The sequence below is a fragment of the Coturnix japonica genome, chromosome 10, assembly GCF_001577835.2.
Source record: "Coturnix japonica isolate 7356 chromosome 10, Coturnix japonica 2.1, whole genome shotgun sequence".
NCBI classification, from domain to species: domain Eukaryota; kingdom Metazoa; phylum Chordata; class Aves; order Galliformes; family Phasianidae; genus Coturnix; species Coturnix japonica.
This window is the reverse complement of record NC_029525.1, coordinates 7,602,531-7,622,150: the sequence shown is the minus strand read 5'-3', so window position 1 is coordinate 7,622,150 and position 19,620 is coordinate 7,602,531. Positions and strand designations below refer to the sequence as shown.

The following is a 19,620-nucleotide window of genomic DNA, read 5'->3' as shown; positions in this document are numbered from 1 at the left end:
TGGGCACGGCCCACGGTACGTCACGCAGCACTTCCGGTCCGCCGGGAGCCGGGCCGAGATACCGGAAGTGCTGCGGGGATGTCGGGAGTTGCGCCCGGGCGGGAGGGAGTGCGAGAACCTTGACACAGGGTGAGTACTTGTAGGATACACGGGGTAAGTACTTGTAGGATACACGGGGTAAGTACCTGTAGGATACACGGGGTAAGTACTTGTAGGAGACACGGGGTAAGTACTTGTAGGATACACAGGGTAAGTACTTGTAGGATACACGCTGTCTGCTTGGGCTGAACATCAGATACAGAGAAACTAGGGTGCGTTCCCATGATACTACATTAGGTCCTGGTTACACGTGCAGTGCAATTGCAGTTGTATTTGACTCTTGGGCTGCCAAAAGATCTTCAGCTCTGCAGGACACTCAAATGACTGGAAACTGCAAGTGTTCCCTTGTACAACAACTGCAAACAATGCCCTTGTACAATAACTGCAATTAATTCCTTTGTACAACAACTGCAAGCAATTCCTTTGTACAATAACTGCAATTAATTCCCTTGTTCAATAACTGCAAACAATGCCCTTGTACAACGTCTCCCAGGTTACATTAAAACAAATGCTGATCTTTGAACACCCACCATAACAGGGCAAAAATAGTGCTCCAGCTGGAAACAGGCTCAGTAATATCTGGGTTTTGCCCTTCTGTAGCAGCAGTCATTGGAAACACAAGAGTTGTATCACCTGGAAGGTCTGCTCTCCCTTCCTGCAGGTTTCTCAGTGCTCTGACTCGTCACTTCATCTCAGAGCAGCACTGAATGCACAACACACATTCACTGCTTCTCCAGCCTTCATCAGATAAGGACGTTCCACTCCCAAACACAAAGGTCACCTTTCACATGACTGACGCCATGAAAAAGCATTGAGATGGAAGGAAAAACATCATCCAGGGTAAAACAGCAGAGAAACTGTGAGATCTTCGGCAAGCATCATAAAGCTTCGTTTTCATTATTAAATATATACTTCAAATATAATCAAATGCTTCTAGCTTTATTTCTCTCAGTTACACAGTTTAACACTCAGCATAAACTGTTCATCTGACTGTGATTTGCTTTAGGAATACATGTATTGGAAAGCATTTCTATGCCCAACATAGCATCTCTAGTAAAACTTCAGATAGCCACCTAGTGGCCTACATGGAATTGACCTATTAAAAATATTCAGGATTACATGAAGATCCTCCTCATCTAAAAATAAAACAAAGTACATGTTCCATAGCTTTTGCATATATTTCAGATATAAATGCTAATTAGTTTGTTCGCACAGTACATCCTTCAGCACAATCTGAGAAATCAAGTGTGGAAGGTGGGAATTATATGAGACACCAACAGACAGCGAAACCAAAGTGGCTCTTTTAGAAAGGAAGAAATGGAGGGAGCTAAAAATGAATTGAATCAAAGATCTGAATGCAAGGGGAAGTAAATGAATGTTCCACACTATGGTTGCAAGTGTTATTAAATCTGTATGAGAGGGAAAAGAAAGAAGGGCACTGTTACAGAGAGAAAAGAAAGCTGAATGCTTGCATAGTATGAAATGTTATGGAAATTCAGCCATTGTCCCCATTTCAATAACTTAAATGAATACCACTTAAAACATCACACAGATTAAAGACATCTGTATATATTTCAGATTCAATATTAATGCCAAAAATACATAGTATGATTTTACATAGGATTTATGCTACATTAGAACACTAAAGACAAACATCACTTGAGTATTAAATGAAACATTAAATATTAAATAACTGAAAAATAAAATAAAAAGTGTAAACACTAAACTAACTTAGGAAATTGCTATTGCAACACATCCAATGAAGTGGTTTTAAACAGTACAAAAAGATTAGAAGCACGTTTCCAGTCTACATGGAATACACAGAGCTCGTTCCAGAAACCTGTTACAAAACTGGTCCGGGATCACACAAGAACCTTCTCTCTCGAGCGCTATTCTCATTCCTTTACAGATTTAATTTTATACAGCTTTACCAATTTGCTCTTGCACTAAGTAATCAACAGTAAAACCAATACTGCAGTTTGCCATTGTCTGCTAACATCGCGGGGAGAACTGAGGATTGGTTGGAGATTCAGTGTAAGATTTGAGTTCATATGCAGCGCCGCTATCGACTTCCATGGACTTCCGAGAGAACAGGAGCCTGACGTCTCGGTGGAGGTAGATCTTTCCAGATTTAGAACTCTGGAACCTGAAAAGATACGAACATATGCATTATGGAAAACAGTCAGCAAAAGAGCAACTTCAAATACTATTGAATTATATGCAGAACTTAAGAAGTTAAGGCTGAAAAAAGCCCACTTGAACACAAAATGAGCTGGTTATCAAAGCACTACTGTGAAGTACGCCTGAATTATTGTCATATTACACACAGATCCATCAGGAAATTATCAAGGTCTGTCTTTCAATCACCTCAAGCTCATTATTGTCAAGTAGTCAGAATCCTGTCAGATTCCCCTTGATCTGTAAGTTTGGCTCCCCTGTAACTGGGCTGTTCTGAGCCTGACATTTCACGAAGATCGGAGGAGGATGAGTGGGAGATGGTAATGAAGTGTGGGAGATTCTCCTGCTTTATGCTTCCACTGCCTTTATATTTTGAGAACTACCTATCACAGTAACTGGGATGTGCAGCCTCAGGTTTTCACACGTGCACATGGCAGTTCACAGGAGATAATCACACACACCCCCGTGGGTTGCAGTGGAGTGGCCAGCACAGGACCCAGCCCTGGAGCTGTGGCAGTTCCAGTGCTTTTGTGTAAGGGAATAAACAAAACCACAGCAGACATTTCTGACAGATGGTGTCCTGGGAACAGCACCAACGTACAAATATAGGAAGGCTTAAAAACACAAATAACAGATAAGCTAGGAAGTCTGGCAGAGGAAAAGAAGCGAAGTGATGAATATGACTGGAGAAACGACAAACAAGCACTAAAACCTTCGGGTATCAACATGCCATCAGAATTCACAAAGAACAGGGTAAGCCACAGGAACAGGATACAGCAGGACAGCCATAAAAATGCGAGAGGAAAAGACAAGACAGCACAGCCCATAAAATTCGTAAGTAAAGCTGTAAACAAACAATGGAAAATAACAAATTTCCTGATCAGGAAAGACACTGAGAGGCCAAAAAGATCAAAAAGCCACCGGTAAGTCAGGAGCTGCAGATACCACCAGCTTCCACCAGCAGCACCTCTGGTCACATCAGGAAAATATCAGAACAAGAAACTCCTCAGCCATGTTGAAGCACTGGTTTGAAGAGCAGCCCCACCAGCCCCCACTAACAGCTGGCTAATGAAAGAAATGAGCCCTGTCAGCCACTAAGCAACAGCCATTATGCTCCATACAATTAAGAGAGACAGCATGTCGGTAGCTACAACAGTTGACCAAGCCTTAAAAACCTGAAAAGCAGGGAGCTGTGAGCAGGTTCTGTTTAATTGCATTTTCCGGGGGGTGCCAGAGTACAACCCAGAAACCAGCTGACTGTCGCCATCATGGTACATGGGCACAGGCACAGCTGGGCCCTCCTGCACTCACACAGACTTGATTACAACACAGAAGTCTTTGTTTGGCACACAACAGAGGGTTTGTTTGTTTTTGTTTCCAAAGCATCTTCAAACAACTTCTCAAATGGTATCAACCCTTAAAAGCTGTATAAGAATCCTTTGCTTTCTGAACGCGTTACCTATTGTGTCAGGACTGCAGCTGCACAAATGCAGTCTAATGGCACACCGAACAATCTAAAATGTACAAAACCGTGTATGTAAAAGTCACATAAGCACTATATCTGACACCGTACAGGGTGCTGTAGAGATCCTGGCCATCCATTTAAAGTTCCAGACCTACACAAGCAGCTTTGCTGAATTACCACTTGCAAAGAAGGTGTTCATAATGCAAGTGCTGACAGCTGTAATTGAGGCCTCACAAGCAGACGCTACCACAGCACAGCTTAACATTTGGGACTTCACTTGGTTGGTTGGTTGGGTTTCTCTAAGCAAAGCTTCAGCACATAAGCTTAAGAAGAAAGTTTTCAGAAAGTACTGCAACAAAACCTGAAAGGCTGACTTATTACTCAGGCTGCCTTCAAGCAATCTTTGTTATTTAGGTTCTTTTTGTTTTACACACAAGTTCTCAGCAGGATGGGTTTGAGGAAACGTGGCTGCTTTTAATCATTTTTTAATCCTATTGAGGATTTAGAAGTAACACATGAACAATAATATACTCGTGCAGTTTGTTTTTTCCGGCCAGAAATGGTTACATTAGCAATTATGTGTTTCACATTATACATTAAAAACCCCCATTGGAATGCTGAAAGCTGGGCTGAATCATACAGGTACTTCAAAACTAAAAGCAGAATTGCTACACGTCTGTCTCAGTAGAAGACTGCAGATGTACTGGCTGTAAGAGAATACAAAGAAAGCAGGTTTGCTTTGGGTCTGTCTAAAACAAACCTACCAACAGGGAGTTAAGCTGGATACAGTAAGTTAGTGTGGCCTGAAAGGACAAATCTCACTCCAGATGAAAACTCAGGATGATGGTAATTGTGATATTATTTTCCACACTCCAGTAAGCCAACACACATCTTTTCTGCCTGTTGACTTCCATTTAACAGGAAACATTGGTCTGGAATCACTGTCAGAGTCAACTGTGCTTTCAAGCCTGCCAGCAGAAGCTAATGCCACTAAGTAGTGAAACTTTCACAGGTAATTCTACAACTAAGAGATCAACTGTTCAGCCTGCAGAGCTTTAAAACATCATCAGCTGCTACGTTTTAAAGAGCTGCAATGGAATCACTGGGTCTGTGTGCATGTAGTTCAGTGCAACAACGCAGGCAAAAGTCTGCAAAGGACAAAGCACAGCCATCGCTTTTCCTTTGTTTCCAATTGCAGCCTTCAGAACACCCGAATAGCAGCCACACCACACCTGACTTCAGGCAGTGCTCTGCACATCCTGTAAGGAAATGCAGCGAATATTTCATGAAGGGGAAGGTGCCTCAGTGGCTGCTCATTCACAAAACAAGTTGTTAAAGATTTCTGCCACTGAACGCTGCACATTTAGCAGCAATTCCAAATGCTTTTCATGTCAGAACTTGTTCTGCTGTCAGGTCTGTGTGCACATAACCACCTCCTGCACACTGACCCTTGGTCTGGCTTCTGCCATGTTACAGCACATGCTCTACTCCTCATAAGCTCCGAGAAGATCCCTGTGATGCAGCCAGAACTCAACCTCTGCCGGGGGGAAAACAGCTACTCTTACAAGACTACACAAATGTCAGGAAAGAACTTCATATTTTACTTTTATTCCTCCTGAGCAGAATCCAAACTACTTACTCACTTTCTGCCCTCTATTGCCTGTTTGAAATACCAAATTAACAGCCTCCTTTTGTTTTAAATAAGCCTGCATGCAGACAGGCTGCTGGCAAAGGCAGTGAGAGCGTTTTGGCAGGTACTCAGATTCCTCCTTTAAACCTTTCCTTGTGAGCTCCCAGCAGCTCACCTCAGATGGATGAGGTAGCGTAGCAGCCTTTCTTCGGTCTGTTGGCTGTTTTCTTTATTGACAGTCCGCTTGACTTCTCGTCTGACAGGAACAGAGAAAGTTCTTTGCCGTAGGAATGTCTGATGATTAGCTGGCATCTCTCTTAAGTCATAGATCACCACAAACATCTTCACCACAGTTTTGTTAGGGTTAAATAAGGTCTGAAAAGACAGAGGAATCACACCTGGAATTAGCAATGTGGCCCCCCAGCTTGGGTCCTTACAAGAGGCAGAGGTTGCTTCTAAGCAATGGCTGTGATTTACTTTCTGATTTTACTACGTTAAGTGTTGCAAAATGTAGGTAAGACTGAGTATTTAAACTGGGTGTCTCTTTTCAAAGGATTTCAGAATTTGGACTTGAAAATTACCTCGCTGAAGAAATAATGAAGTGTTACCAACTATCTGAATCTTCAGTAACTGATCTGAAGCCTTTTCACAGTAATGGATGGGTTCAAATGTTCAGATCTCCTTTGTCCCATAAATTACAGACAGATTTATACTTCAAATAACCACAGTTTTACAAGTTTCTAGAGAAAAATCACTTTTCCACTGCTAGCTTCATGCTTCTCTCTAGTAAATACCTAGTTCCCTAATACCTAATTTCTTGATATCAGTGCTTTTTTAGTGCACTCATATCTACAATGTTGCACCGATTTTTAGGAAGGGTAGAAAAGATGACCCAAGGAACTACCAACCTGTCAGCCTCACCTCTGTGCCAGGGAAGATCACAGAGCAGATCCTCCTGGAAGCTATGCTAAGGTACATGGAAGAGAGGGAGGTGATATGGGACAACCACATTGTTTCACCAAAGGCAGGTCTTGCCTGACCAACCTCGTTGCTTTCTACAACAGTCTAACAGTGTCAGTGGACAAGGGAAGGGTCACTGATGTCGTCTATCTGGACTTCAGTAAGGCCTTTGACATGGTCTCCCATAACGATCTTCTCTCCAAATCAATGAGATAAGAAGTTGATGAGTCAACTGCTTGATTGATGAGAAACTGATTACGAGATGGTGCCCAGAGAGTGGTGGTCAATGGCTCAATGTCCAGATGGAGATCAGTGACAAGTGGTGTCCCTCAGGGATCAGTACTCTTTAATAACTTCAGCAATGACACTGACACCAGGATTGAGCACACCCTCAGCCAGTTTGAGGATGACATCAATCTGTATTGTGGAGCCAATGCACTCAAGGGATGGGATGCCATTCAGAGAGACTTGGTTAGGCTTGAGCAGAGGGACCAGGAGAACCTCAGGAGGATTAAAAACTCCAAGTGCAAGGTCTTGCACCTGGGTCTTAGCAACCCCTGCTATTCATACAAGCTGGGGGATTGTCAGGATGGAGCCCTGTCAAAAAGGACCTGGGGCTACTGGCAGATGACAAGCCAGACATGAGCCAGCAATGTATCCCTGCAGTCCAGAAAGCCAACTGTAACCTGGGCTGCATCAAAAGAATCGTGTCCAGCAGGTCAAGGGAGGTGATCCTGCCCCTCTGCTCTGCGCTGGTGAGACCTCACCTGGAGTACTGCATCCAGATGTGGAGTCCTCAGTACAGGAGAGATGTGGATGGACCTGTTAGAGCGCATCCAAAGGAGGGCCACAAAAATGATCCAAGGGATGGAACACCTCCCCTGTGAGGACAAGCTCGGAGAGCTGAGGCTGTTCAGCCTGGAGAAGAGAAGGCTCCGAGGTGACCTGATAGCGGCCTTTCAATATCTAAAGGGGGGCTATAAGAAAGAAGGGGATAGACTCTTTAGCGGGGTCTGCTGTTACAGGACAAGGTGAAATGGTTTCAAACTAAAGGAGGGGAGATTTATACTGGATTTAAGGAAGAAGTTTTTGTTTTTTAACAGAAAAGGTGGTGAAGCACTGGCACAGGTTGCCCAGAGAGAAGATGGGTGCCTTGTCCCTGGATACTCTCAAGGTCTGTCTGGACCAAGCTCTGAGCACCTGATCAGCTGTAGGTGCTCTTGTTCACTGCAGGGGAGTTGGACTAGATGACCTTAAAGGGTTCCTTCCAACTCAAATGAATCTGTGATTCTGTTCTGTACTGCATACGTACCACTTGTATCGTTCCTGAAGGCGGTACCCGATAACCCCTTTTACCAAGGGACTCTAAAGTAATTACACCCTGGGAAAAAAAATAAAGAAATACAGTTAGTAGGCTGCAATACAAATCATAGTGCTGTGCTCATTTAGTTGTACTTACACGTTGCTATAAATAAATAAATAAATAAAAAAGAATATAAGGCAATATTTAAGATGAAGTTGAAAATCAACAGCTTTGGTAGATCATTAAAAGCTGTGCAATAAGGAGTCTGTTCTCCTCTTGAAATAACTTTCAAGGTTGCACATGTTCGGACTAGCAGTCAGGGAGCTACAGAGAAATAAAAAGCCATTCTAGAAAGAAAGCCTTACATTAAAAATGAAAGAATTGCCCATCCATTTCTGCATGGCCTGCAATTGAACCAATAATATTTCCATCCCCATTTAATTAATTCTTGCTTTTCAAAGAGAGCAGATGCACTTAATCTCCCATTCTAATGCAAAACTCTAACAATTATATCATCTGCACCAGTACCAACAGGGATCTATGGAGCTTGTGAGCATCCCACCAGCACCCATTGACTGCGGAGCTCACCCTTAAGGCTCTGCAGTACAGCATGAGCTCCATTATGCATCTGTGCACAACTGGTGTAGTGCACTGATACAGACACATCAAAACCAAAAATATCCAACCAAAAAAAAATACCAACAGGAAAAGCGGAGCAAAGAAACAAGCTGTACAAACAGAAACAATGTTTCTGATGATGGAGGCACGATACAAATGTTGCCTTAATTCTGTCAGACTCAGCCATAATTGCATGTTTACAACAGGTGGGAAAGCCTTAAACAATGAAACCCTGCCTGTAAAGTAAGTAATGCTACTTCAACCATTTGAAGGACATCAGAATCCTTTAATCCCCTGGAAAATCAGGTGAAACAATCTTTCATAAGCAAGAAAACTGATACTACTTTTCTGTAGTTAAGACAGATACATACAAGCTTAAACTTTATTATGCAAACTTAACTTGCAAAGCCACTTCATTTTCCAAATCAATTTAGAAGCAGAATATCAAGAATATGGTACCCGCTACAAATATGAGGTCTAAATATTGAGATAATCGGGCATTAAACCCTACTTATGTGTTTAAATAAACTATTTGTCATATTTTAAACTCACATACAGTAATATCTCTCAAATGAGATCTGTCACCCAGGTAACACCCAAGCTGCTTAACAGCCATTCAAAATGAATCTAGCTGTCTGATTCGACCATTCAAAGCATCCAGCAGACTTTTGCTTTTTTTACAAGGTAGCAATTTTTCAGCATTCAAATCCCTGCTGCCCTTGTAGAAGTGCAGATCTGAATTAGTACCGCAGTGCTAGTGTAAACACCAACAAACCAAGCAGCTTATGAGAATGACATGCTTAACACTGGCTCAGACAGCAGTTACCTAAAAATAAAGGGCTGAACAACTTCAGCAAGGAGTCTAAACTCTCCATCCACAACTGTACCTTGGCCTACCATCCAAGCTACTTACTGGCTGTTCCCCGGACAGCAGCTTGTGCTGACAACAAGATGTATCCTATTAGTCCAGCTATTGCCTCACTGCCTATTTTAAGAAAGTTGGATAAAAAGAGATAGTGGAGATCAATCAATCCTGTGATATCCCATGACTAGAGCAGCTGGATGTTGGACACAGCAATGGGAGGAAATGCATTAGTTAGGAAAAGAGAAAGGACAGGAAGAAGACACCTTGATCATAAGCAGCTGGAAGTGACCCCTCCAAAGCCCCAGTGCCCAATCTCTCCACTCACTGAGCTCTTGGTTTCCATCTCCACCTATCAGAATTTAATTCCCCTATCATCCAAAGCCAGCTCTGCCCCTATGTAAAAACTGCAGGGCTTTGAAATGCCAAAGGATGAGGGCAAAAATATCCTCCCTGAGGGTACAGTGTCTGCTACCACAGAAGTACCTGATCAGCTGAGAAACTCTGAATAGCTCTGGGTAGTTTACATACATTACTATGCTAATTACAAAACACCTCAGCAAGCATTAGGGTTGTATGTCATCAGATTACTGTATTAAAGCATGAGTTAGGCAAGTTCACCTGACTACAAGCTTACTAACTTGGTTGCATCTTGCTGGTTTTAAACAGAGAAGAGATAATTTGGACCACAAACTTACCATGTAAGGAGAAGGCGCATTATCATCTGAAACGCTGTAGAATGAGACTTCAACTGGCAGAGTCATGTGAGTGGGACAGAAGATTCCACTTGCTCCCACTTCTGCTGTGAAGCCCTCGACGATGCCTAGTGGGTCCAAGCGAAAGTTCAAGACAGACTCCTGGAAAACAGAACACATAGAGCTTCAATTGAGACTGCCTCAAAACAGAGCAGAAAATAAACAGCAGTAAAACAGTTTCTATAAGAACCTGGGTGCTCAGTGTTTCATGGGGTGACAGACCAGAAATCACAACCGAGGCAGGAATTACAATAAAAAGAGAAACACTGAGCAAGATGGCAGTAGTCTAAAAGAAAGCATCATGCAAATCTTATCTTAATCCATCTCAAACCTGCACAAAAGCCCTCAGAGAGCAGTGGGATCTATTCATGACCACCATTGGCATACGCTGTCTGAAAGAACAGACCATAACCTGCAGCTTTTCTCAACATACTCAACTCCATGTTTCACAAGGTATAATGCAACCCATAAATGCTACAATTAGTCACTGACATTTAATGTGCTGCATGAAACCAAAAACTGGAGGCTACACTTCCAATATGTTGTTTACTATACTGATTTCACGTGGCTTTTGTGAAACACTGAGTAAGCTTTAAGAGCAGAAATAAGATATATTTTTTTCCTAGGTTTATATATGACAAAAACGACCAATACCAGTTTGAATCTCATTTAAGCCAGCAGAACACCTCCTAATTCAACTATAGGTTAAAGTAGAAGTTAAAATCTCTGATTTTGTATGTGAGAGAGAGAAGACTTCTTGGGAGTGAAATTCATGCCTTTAGAGATGGAAATTAAAACAAATTTCATTCAACTTAATTATGAATCTTTACACTGTAATCAGGCTGGAATTATCCGCACTAATGCACTCTAAAAAGCAGTACAGAAGAATAATAAAAATACCACAAGACTTCCAGACAATGAGCAATACCTCAAAGTTTCCCAGAAGGCTAAGACTTGTTACTGGTGGAGCACTAGAACTTAGAAATGGTTTCCCATGGCTCTCTGGATCACTCTCTCTGTTTATACATCGTTGTGGGCTATTAAATAAAAGAGAATAAATATAAAGGATGAACACATTTCCTTTTGTCTTCTGGGTATAACCAGGTCTAAAAAGAATCATTTACTTACTGCATTTCAAAATACTGTGCTAAAGAAATACCAGCTGAACACTGTCAGATAATACTCTTGCAAAACATTTTCTAGGTAACTGAAGAATACCTTCACTGAGAGATACAGACAATACTAATTCACGTTGTTCACTGGCTCTGAATAAAGTAGCAGAATTTTCTCCTGCACATAGCCATTTATCCTGAAGTTTCCATCACACCACCATACTGAAAGCTGTTTATGTTATGCACATTATCGTGTAAAAAGTCGTGACAAGTCCCTTTCAAAGGTTACGCTCCCTGAGCAGATGGAAAAGCAAAATATTTAACCCATTCAGCTTGAAGAACAACACGTCTCATTTGGAAAAGAAAAAAAAAGCTTTTCATATAATGGAGAAAAAAACCTCCAGGGAAAAAGAAGAATCAATGATTAATCAACTTTCTGTTTGAGTACTCAGGTGTATCCTGCTCCGAGGTGCTCCCAATCATCAATGGGACAGAGCTGGTCTCAATAGTGGCTCTGTCAGTGCTGTGCTGGTTTGGGGACCTGAGATAAAACCCATCAACTGATAACCAGACCAAGGGCTGAAAAGTGCTGCCTGCACTGTAATTGCAATACTGTCTGAAATTAAATTTATAGTATATATATTTCAGAATAAGAATTCTTTGGGAAGGCGCCCATCCATCTGTATTTGTTAACCATCTTTGTTGTTATATATGTTCTGTTTCTGAAAAAAAGAACAATAACCTCAAAGCTTCTGGTCAATGAAACATACCTTCTTGCTGACAAACATTTCAGCTGCAGCAGTGACGAATCCAGATCAAAGCACCCAGATTGTGTTTTCCTCTGAGGAACCTCCAAAAGGGAAGAAAATGCTAATTTAGAAGCTGTACCTCCAGAAAGCACAGGATTGCCAAGAATTTGCATGATGTTACAAAAACATGAAAACAAAGAAGGAAGTTATTCTAAACTTAGTGAAAATAATCTACAATTATTAAAGATTGCTTAAAAACACTGAAGGAAAAAAAATCTGATCAACACCAACAAGAGCCTCCAGAAGAACATGTGAACAAAGCAACTGGAACTAAATATACCCCCAAATCACTGCCCAGCTTACTCAGGAGGCTTTGGAGTAATGCACAGTGTTAGAAGCAAACAAGTTGTATCAATTTCCATCTGAGTTCCCTGAAAATACCACATCATCCCTAAGCACCAAAGGACAAAATGCACCATATGCTGATTACAAAAGGTCAGCCTGTCAGTAGTTCTAATTGGGAACGTCTTCTTCTTTAAAAGCCCCAACCAACCAGCTGGGAACTACGTGGATTGCTCTGAAAGTAATGCCTCCTGTGCAACACTTGATAGAGGAAATTCTCAACTGCCAAATGTTATTTATTTATTTATTTTCAGCGCAGTCACCAGCATTAGCTGTGAGTTTTTGCCAACAATGAATAAGAGCCTGCGTGCCACACTGAAAAAATCTGTTTTGCTGCTGCTATAACAGTGCTATTGCTAGGAAAACATCACCCACACAGGCCATCTTTCCACTGTCCCAAACAGATGGAAATCAGAAGGCACCCAATCTGGCCTACATGGTGGTTGTGGTAGGACAGTCCAGCCAAGACCAACAATGTGCTCCATGAATTTCAGACTGGTATGGGGCAAAGTGACTTATCTTTCAAATTACTGTTGCCACTGCTGATATGCACTACCAGCCCCCGTCCTGTGCCCACACTCACTATTTGGTCTCCATAAACGTTCAGCAATCATCAATAAATGTTAATGGGTGCCATTTTATTTTTTTTTTTCACATGGAAGAATTCAAATCCACACCTTTGCTTCATCCACATTTCCGTGTCACACTAGCCAACATAATTAAACATCGGGCATTACTTTCAGAACAGCCCTCATATAAAGATGTGTTTCTGCCTTATCACAGCAACCTTGTGTCACTTACTCAACTGTATCTGGATGTTGAAGAATACACTGCACAAACTGTTCACAGAAACAAAAACTTTAGGATAAAAGGCCACTAGGTTTTAATAACTCACACAAAAACTCCTTGGTGACTAAATAAGTCAACTTCAAAATGCTTTCTTTACTTTGCCATAACAGAGTTGATTTTACCTTTTGTTACTCTTGGGAATCCCTCAAGCGGTGCCTCTAATGCATTCAAACTCAATTTTAGAGTTAACTCTGAAGATTCCACCCATAAAAGCATTCACCCTGATACCAAAAGGACAAAAACTTCTAGATAGCTTGCCAAATTTTCTACAATACACAGGAACTGAATGTACAAAATATCCCCTTTCTCACATAAACACTGTGTCACAATTAAGCCATAATTCCATCAGTAGCTTACAGGACTTGAAAGCAGAGGCAATCCAGTTCGGGGATGAAAAGCCTTGGTTGAAGTTCCATCCAAGGACCGAAAATTGTGTTTCCGCCATATATTTGTGTGTTTTAGAGATGGTGCTTTCTGTCAGAGAAACAGATTGACTCAAGACATTATTGGGCCATTTCAACAGCCTATCAAGATATCATTTGTTTGCTTGAGTAGAAAGAGCTCGTGCAGCTGGTGCATCTGCACCACACTGACATATTATGAAACAGATGTAAGTTCTCTTTGATTCCGTCTACAACTGCTACAAACTACTGAATGTAAATGGTCACATACCATATTGAGACAACAGTACGAGTATACATGACACCCCCAACTGACTACAGAATGTGTCATTTCTAATGCTCTTACAGCGAGCAGGATGAGGCAATGTTCTTCCTCACGTTAAATTTTTAATTTAGGAGGGAGGAGAGAAGCACCTCTAGACCAAACTTCACTTCAGACCTGGAAGCAGACAACAGTCCCAGACTGCTTCACTAAGTCAGACAAAACCACTTCCTCCCATCACCCTCAGCAAACACAGAGTGCAGTTACAAGTTACCCAACTGCCAGCAGCTAAAGAAACTGCTCTTTTCATCTCTGCTTACCTGCACGTCTGGGTTCTTCAGCCGCTCACACCTAATAGAGCCATCATCTGTAGGCTTCTTCTGAGAAGTGCTTTGGAAATCAAGGCCTACTGGCTCCTCATTCTCATCATGTGCAGCTTTTATTTTATCTTGTCTATTTTTATTTTTGAAGTTGTCGTGGTCTTTATTTAAATAATTCTCAATACTAATAAGCTGGGTATTCTGCTCATAAATACTTTGTTTTTTTGAGTCTCTGTCTGAACATTTGAGTTCATTCTTGTGCAAAGAGTCAGATGCCTGCATCACAGTTGCTTTTTTTGTACCTTCAAGTATTCTGCATTTATCTATCTGCAAATTGTTCAAAGTGCCTGTGTTGTTGTTGGTCTCACTGACAACTGTTCTTTCTTTCAGTTTATTTGTGCAAATCTGTTCATCAGTGCTGCTAAAATTTGAACACTGTTTAATTCTATTGGCTGTCTGGTCTTTCTGCATACAATCAGACTGCATCATTTCCAATTTATCCGGCAGTTCAGATTTATTTTCTTTAACACACGATGACGATGTGTGCATGTTTGTAAATGAATGAGAAGTCTTATTTGAAATCTGATGAAAAGCATTTTGGACAGCATCACTAGGTTTTGCTAACACCAATCTTCTTCTCGCTTGAAGTTTCAGAGAAGCCTTTGATTCACCATCAAGCCGAGGACTGCTAGGAGTATCAGGCGTTTTCAACTTTGATTTACTGCTGTCTTCTGGCAAAGAAAAACAGGATTTAGCAAAAGAAACAGAAGATGGTTGCTTGACTCTCTTCAGCAAATTTTCATCCTCATACGTACTTCGGAAAACTTTTGAAGAAACTGGGCTAGGCTCGTGTACATTGAATGGACGACCATTGACATGAGAAGTAGCTGGATCACAACGAATTAAGTGCTGGGCAATCCTTGCTATAACATCCCGCCGCTCCTGGAGCAGAGAGTCAATGAGAGGGTTGCCTTCTCCTGCAGATGGACGGCCACAGTGGTTCACTGGAGCACGGGGATCGAGCCGTGGGATTTCTGGTATTGCTCTAGTTTTGCCTTCACCAACATCTTCTTCCTTTGCATTATCTGAATTGACAGCAGGAACAGGTGAGGTTTCCCTGCCTTTCCTCAGCAAGCTTTCATCTTCATAAGTACTCCGAAATGCTTTTGGTGTAGCTGTGCTGGTTTCATGCATGTTGAAGGGGCGTCCAGCAACAACTGAGGAAGTAGCTGGATCACAGTGAATCAAGTGTTGAGCAATTCTTGCAATGACTTCTTGTCGCTCCTGAAGTAAGGAGCCTATCAAAGGATTGGTTTCTCCTGTGGACTGATGAGAGCAATGACCATTCGAAACACGGGAATCAACCAACGAAAGTGATTTAAAAGTTCTAACAGCTGTTTCATGAGCTTGTGTCTTACTGTCGGCTGCAGCATTATAGCACTGAACTTTAGACTGTGATGCTGCAAAATCAGATCCAAGACCAGTAGATGGATAAAGCTTTAAATTTCTGAGAGATGAAGTAAATTCAGGTGTCTTTTTTACATTAAGTAGGCCTTCAGGTATCATGGTCCACGCTTGTTTCCCACGGATGCACTGTGGACTGAAGGTACTGCAAAACTCTGCTGTGCTGGATTCACTGTGCTGATATAACTTACGCTCTTTCATTTGCTTTTCATAATAGCTAAGGTTGGTGTGAATACTACAGGTCAAAACTGGGTAATTCGATTGTCTGGGTAAGGACTGAACACTGACTTTCAAGGCCACATTGTGAGAAACATTAGGAACAGGAAAGACGTGCTCTGTTGGCGTCTGGGAGAATGTCCATTGCAGGTCCACATCTGCAGCACTCACCCTGAAACAATACAGAAGTGCATTTATAGAAATACCTAAATAGAGAGCCTTTGATACTCTATGAGACAAAGTGCAAAAACAAAACACTGAAGCTTTGTCACACTGCAGCTGCCACACTCTGCAAGGTGAAGGAACCTGATACAAACAGTACAGAGCTGGGCCAACAACGTGGCACCCTCTGAAAGCAAAGAGGGTGTGGGTACGAAGAATGGGTTTAAGGTGAGCAGCAGCAACCTGCAAACAGCCAAGTAAGAGTATTTTTCACTTCTAACACACCTGTACAGAATGTTACGGGGAACAGCACCGTGTGAAACACTCAGCCACGCGCTCAGCTGGGAGAAGAAAACAAAAGAGCGAACAGCCAATAAAAGAGTCTTCTCTTCAATGAATCGATCTCCGCTTCTAAAATGCATTAGAAGAAACACAGATGTTGGTAAGAATACACACAGAGAGCTAATAAAACTAGGACACAACTAAGCTTTCACAGGACCTGTTGCTCCCTTCCCCATTTGCCTTCTCTGTCTATACCACATTATCACTTCTTGGGTAAAAGGTCAAATTTTGCAAATATCTTGTAGGAAAATACAGTCAAAAATATAATATATGCATAAATACAATATATTACATGTGCATTGTTAGAGTTTTCTGTATTAAATACAGGAAGACAAATTTATTTACAAGTTTTCATTCTGCAAGTAAAATAGATGATTCAAGCAAAACAACAAAATTCCTCCACAATTTGAAGATAACTGAGACTAATTGGCTCCCACCTACAGTAAACATTCACAGAACTTAACAAGTCAAGCAACCATCAACTGATCCCAATACCCAACTTACTGTCGAGGAACTGGTTCCAAAATCCACCTTTCTAACAACAATGCATCTTGTTTGATTGCAGGATCATTTAAATCATTCCCCTCCGTGTTAGGCCCTTCATCACTATAGCAACAGTCTGGAAGTAACATCACTTCAACCATGATTGGAATATTGTTTTTCCACAGTAGCATAACCTCAGATCTGGTTCTCCTGGCTTGACGACACTAAGGGAGAGAATAAATGTCAACATACGTAAGCAATAAAAATAATAGCCACGTTTAAACCCACTTTAAAATCACATTCCAAAGACCTCAGGAAGGGTAAGGGCCAAGTTCTGTAGACTACACTGCACCAAATCAGCAATAGGATCCTAGAGCTATCAGACGGTGAATAAACAAATCATTCATGGCAGTAGTTAAAGCAACTTCAGTCAAAAATAAAGAGATCGTAGAAATTCCCCTAACTACCATACCCTGCATCTTTAACTTCTCTCCATAGGCCGTCCTCAGCAGTACCTTATGAAATGTTGTCTCTTGGATCAGACTAACTTTTGCATAAGTAAACTGCAAATTCACACAGCACTCTGTATCTTTTGTTTGAGAGACGCTCCAGCATCAACCCAAAAGAGATGAGGTGCGTTTGATGGCGATCCTGCATTTTTAGACCACTAACTTTTTATTATCACCTGAAAAAGCAAAAAGTTCTGCAAGTCAGCCTACATTTTGTCTCTCTCTATCAAAAAAAAAAAAAAAAAAGACCATGAATGCTAAGTATAGCACTCACAATCTGCATAATAAAGACTCAAATAGGTGCTGTATTCAGGTAGCTATGCAGAACTTCATGTTCAAGGATAAAAGGCTTGACGATCTCATTTTAAGGACAGATCTGATCTATTATTAGTATGACACCAAACTACTTGCTTTAATGCGGACCTGACAGACAGCAATTGTGCTTACCTACAGAACCTACCAGGGGTTCTCAGCTGATTTTCATCATGGTAGCAATGCTCCAAATGAAATGGGACAATCATACCTGAGCCAGCTTGTCACTGCATTCATGCTTAGTTGTTGGTGGCTGACTTGACTGTGCTGGAGGACAATGAAAGCCCTCTGTTCTGCCCTTTATCGAGTGTTCAGGCGTCCGACCCTCGGTGATCAGCAAGGCCAAGGAGACCAGGAACTCCTCAGCTTCATACTCAAAGTACTCATCTAAAGTATCTGCCATTTCAAAAAGACAAAGATCAATGTCACCTGCTGTATTACAAGCATTAAACTGTAGCCGTTCCTGTGGCTTATTCCAATGTACACTTTAAACATGAGCTATGGGAAGTGGATGTTGGTACCACTTGCCCTCCCCACAATGCCAAGAGTCATCACACCACCAAAACTCCTCTTTCTTCTACCTGTAACTTTGCTGCTGCAAGCATACAAAATTAGAAACGCTCTAAAGAAAGCTCCAGAGTAATGGCTGTGTCACCAGGCTGCACCATCACAAAGAGCTACAGCTTGTGTTGCAACCCACAGCTGAGTCACGGGCTCTCCACAGGAAAAACCTCTCCTGGGTCCTAATAGAAGGAGCCTGATGGCAGCACGACTCGACATCCTTCACAGCACATAACAGATATAAAGAAGACACACTGCATCACATAATACATTAAAAACATTTAATAGGGAAAAAATAGTAAGAGTTAATTATATTAGAGAAAGTGGGACACAATGTTCTTTAAGATTTTTATAGCAAGTTCCTACTGCTGAGAGCCGGGATTATTTAAGGGAGGTCCATTTATAGTTACCATTAACAGCTTGCACACAGAGACAAAGGTTCACGAGGCACATACAAATATTCATTGTTTCATACCACGCTCAGTCTGAACTTGTGCAAAGAACCAAACCTCAACAAGTCTCCCTAAACAAAGCAGCAGCTGCACTGCTCCTCATGAGCCACGCTGGCACATGCAGTGTCCACAGAGTGCAATGCAGAGGCCTCAGTTCTGCAGCACGGCAGCAGCTCTTTGTTTTATGCTTCTGGGGCATCAAAGCAGGTGACATGTTCACTGCTCTAGTGTGAGCATCCTGTGCTGTGCCCCAGAAGGGACTGTTAACTTCAGTGCATGTTTTGAACACCACGCACGAGTGATTTTTCACCTATAGAAAAGAGATGGTTCAGGAGGCTTTTCTGGTTTAGTTTTTTTGTTTGTTTGTTTTTGGGTTGCTTTTTTGCCTTTATGCCCCAGTGCCTGAGGGATCTACACACGGGAGAAGCCAGCTCCACAGCCAGGGAACCACACTCACTACAGACAAGTCCCAGGCTGGTTGCAGCACTGGGCAGTCTGTTTAGTGGTTGGTGAGCCTGCCCGTGGCCGGGGGGTTGAAACTAGATGATCATGACAGTGGTTTTCAACCCAGGCCATTCTATGATTCTATGAGTCTGCATATTTACAGACCCCTTTACTCTTTCTGAAGGGATGTGCTTCTGTCCATGGACAAACAGAAGAGAAAGCAGGACAGGCAGAGGCAGCAGGAACCCCAGCTGAGTGGCAGCACAGGGCTGGGTGCTGCCTGCACCGGGCACAGACCAACACTTGCCTTCTGTCAAAAGCCTGAGGTGAGATGAGTTTCCCCAAGAGCCCCTACACACACCAAGCCTTGCATCAGCTGGCATGAGTTACAGTTACAGTAATGAGTTACAGTGGCCATTCTTCTGATGGATGGCAGAAAGTACTGGGGGGAGGCACAAAAGATTAAAGGAACAGTAAGTAACAGAAAGGACAACCAACTAACAGTGATGTGACTCAATGACAAAATTAGGCACCTATGACTTATTTTTTCAGGCATACATACACCCAAACAACAGGTAAGTCACACTTAAAGAATAAGGAATGGGATATGGAAAATCTGAGATGGAAGCACTGAGATTGTATCTTGGTGCTGATATAAGCAACGTGCTTAGTCCATACGTCCTAAGGTCGCAGTGGTGTTAAGTCATGGC

At 42.0% G+C, this 19,620-nt stretch overlaps 1 protein-coding gene and 1 long non-coding RNA gene across 11 annotated transcripts in view; one reads left to right on the top strand and one right to left on the bottom strand.

The window, feature by feature from the left end:
• The first annotated feature begins 12 nt into the window (after positions 1–12).
• LOC116653927 lies at positions 13–11,354 on the top strand. The gene is made up of 3 exons (XR_004308584.1): positions 13–129; positions 4,664–4,754; positions 9,785–11,354. It is a non-coding gene; the product is annotated as an uncharacterized LOC116653927 (long non-coding RNA).
• The window catches only part of FAM214A (family with sequence similarity 214 member A), a 41,410-nt gene continuing 22,807 nt past the window's right edge, over positions 1,018–19,620 (bottom strand). For 9 of the 10 annotated variants that reach the window (XM_015872843.2, XM_015872847.2, XM_015872846.2 and 6 more), the window contains 11 exons: positions 17,665–17,849; positions 16,654–16,856; positions 16,093–16,218; positions 13,966–15,817; positions 13,340–13,456; positions 11,753–11,832; positions 10,799–10,907; positions 9,814–9,972; positions 7,645–7,713; positions 5,548–5,747; positions 1,018–2,245 (listed from right to left, as the gene is read on the bottom strand). In XM_015872843.2, coding sequence (XP_015728329.1) covers positions 2,092–2,245; positions 5,548–5,747; positions 7,645–7,713; positions 9,814–9,972; positions 10,799–10,907; positions 11,753–11,832; positions 13,340–13,456; positions 13,966–15,817; positions 16,093–16,218; positions 16,654–16,856; positions 17,665–17,849 — 3,254 coding nt within the window. In that variant the 3' untranslated portion in view covers positions 1,018–2,091. Of the gene's footprint in view, positions 2,246–5,547; positions 5,748–7,269; positions 7,310–7,644; positions 7,714–9,813; positions 9,973–10,798; positions 10,908–11,752; positions 11,833–13,339; positions 13,457–13,965; positions 15,818–16,092; positions 16,219–16,653; positions 16,857–17,664; positions 17,850–19,620 lie in introns of those variants that run through there. The other variant, XM_015872848.2, reaches the window with a different exon arrangement.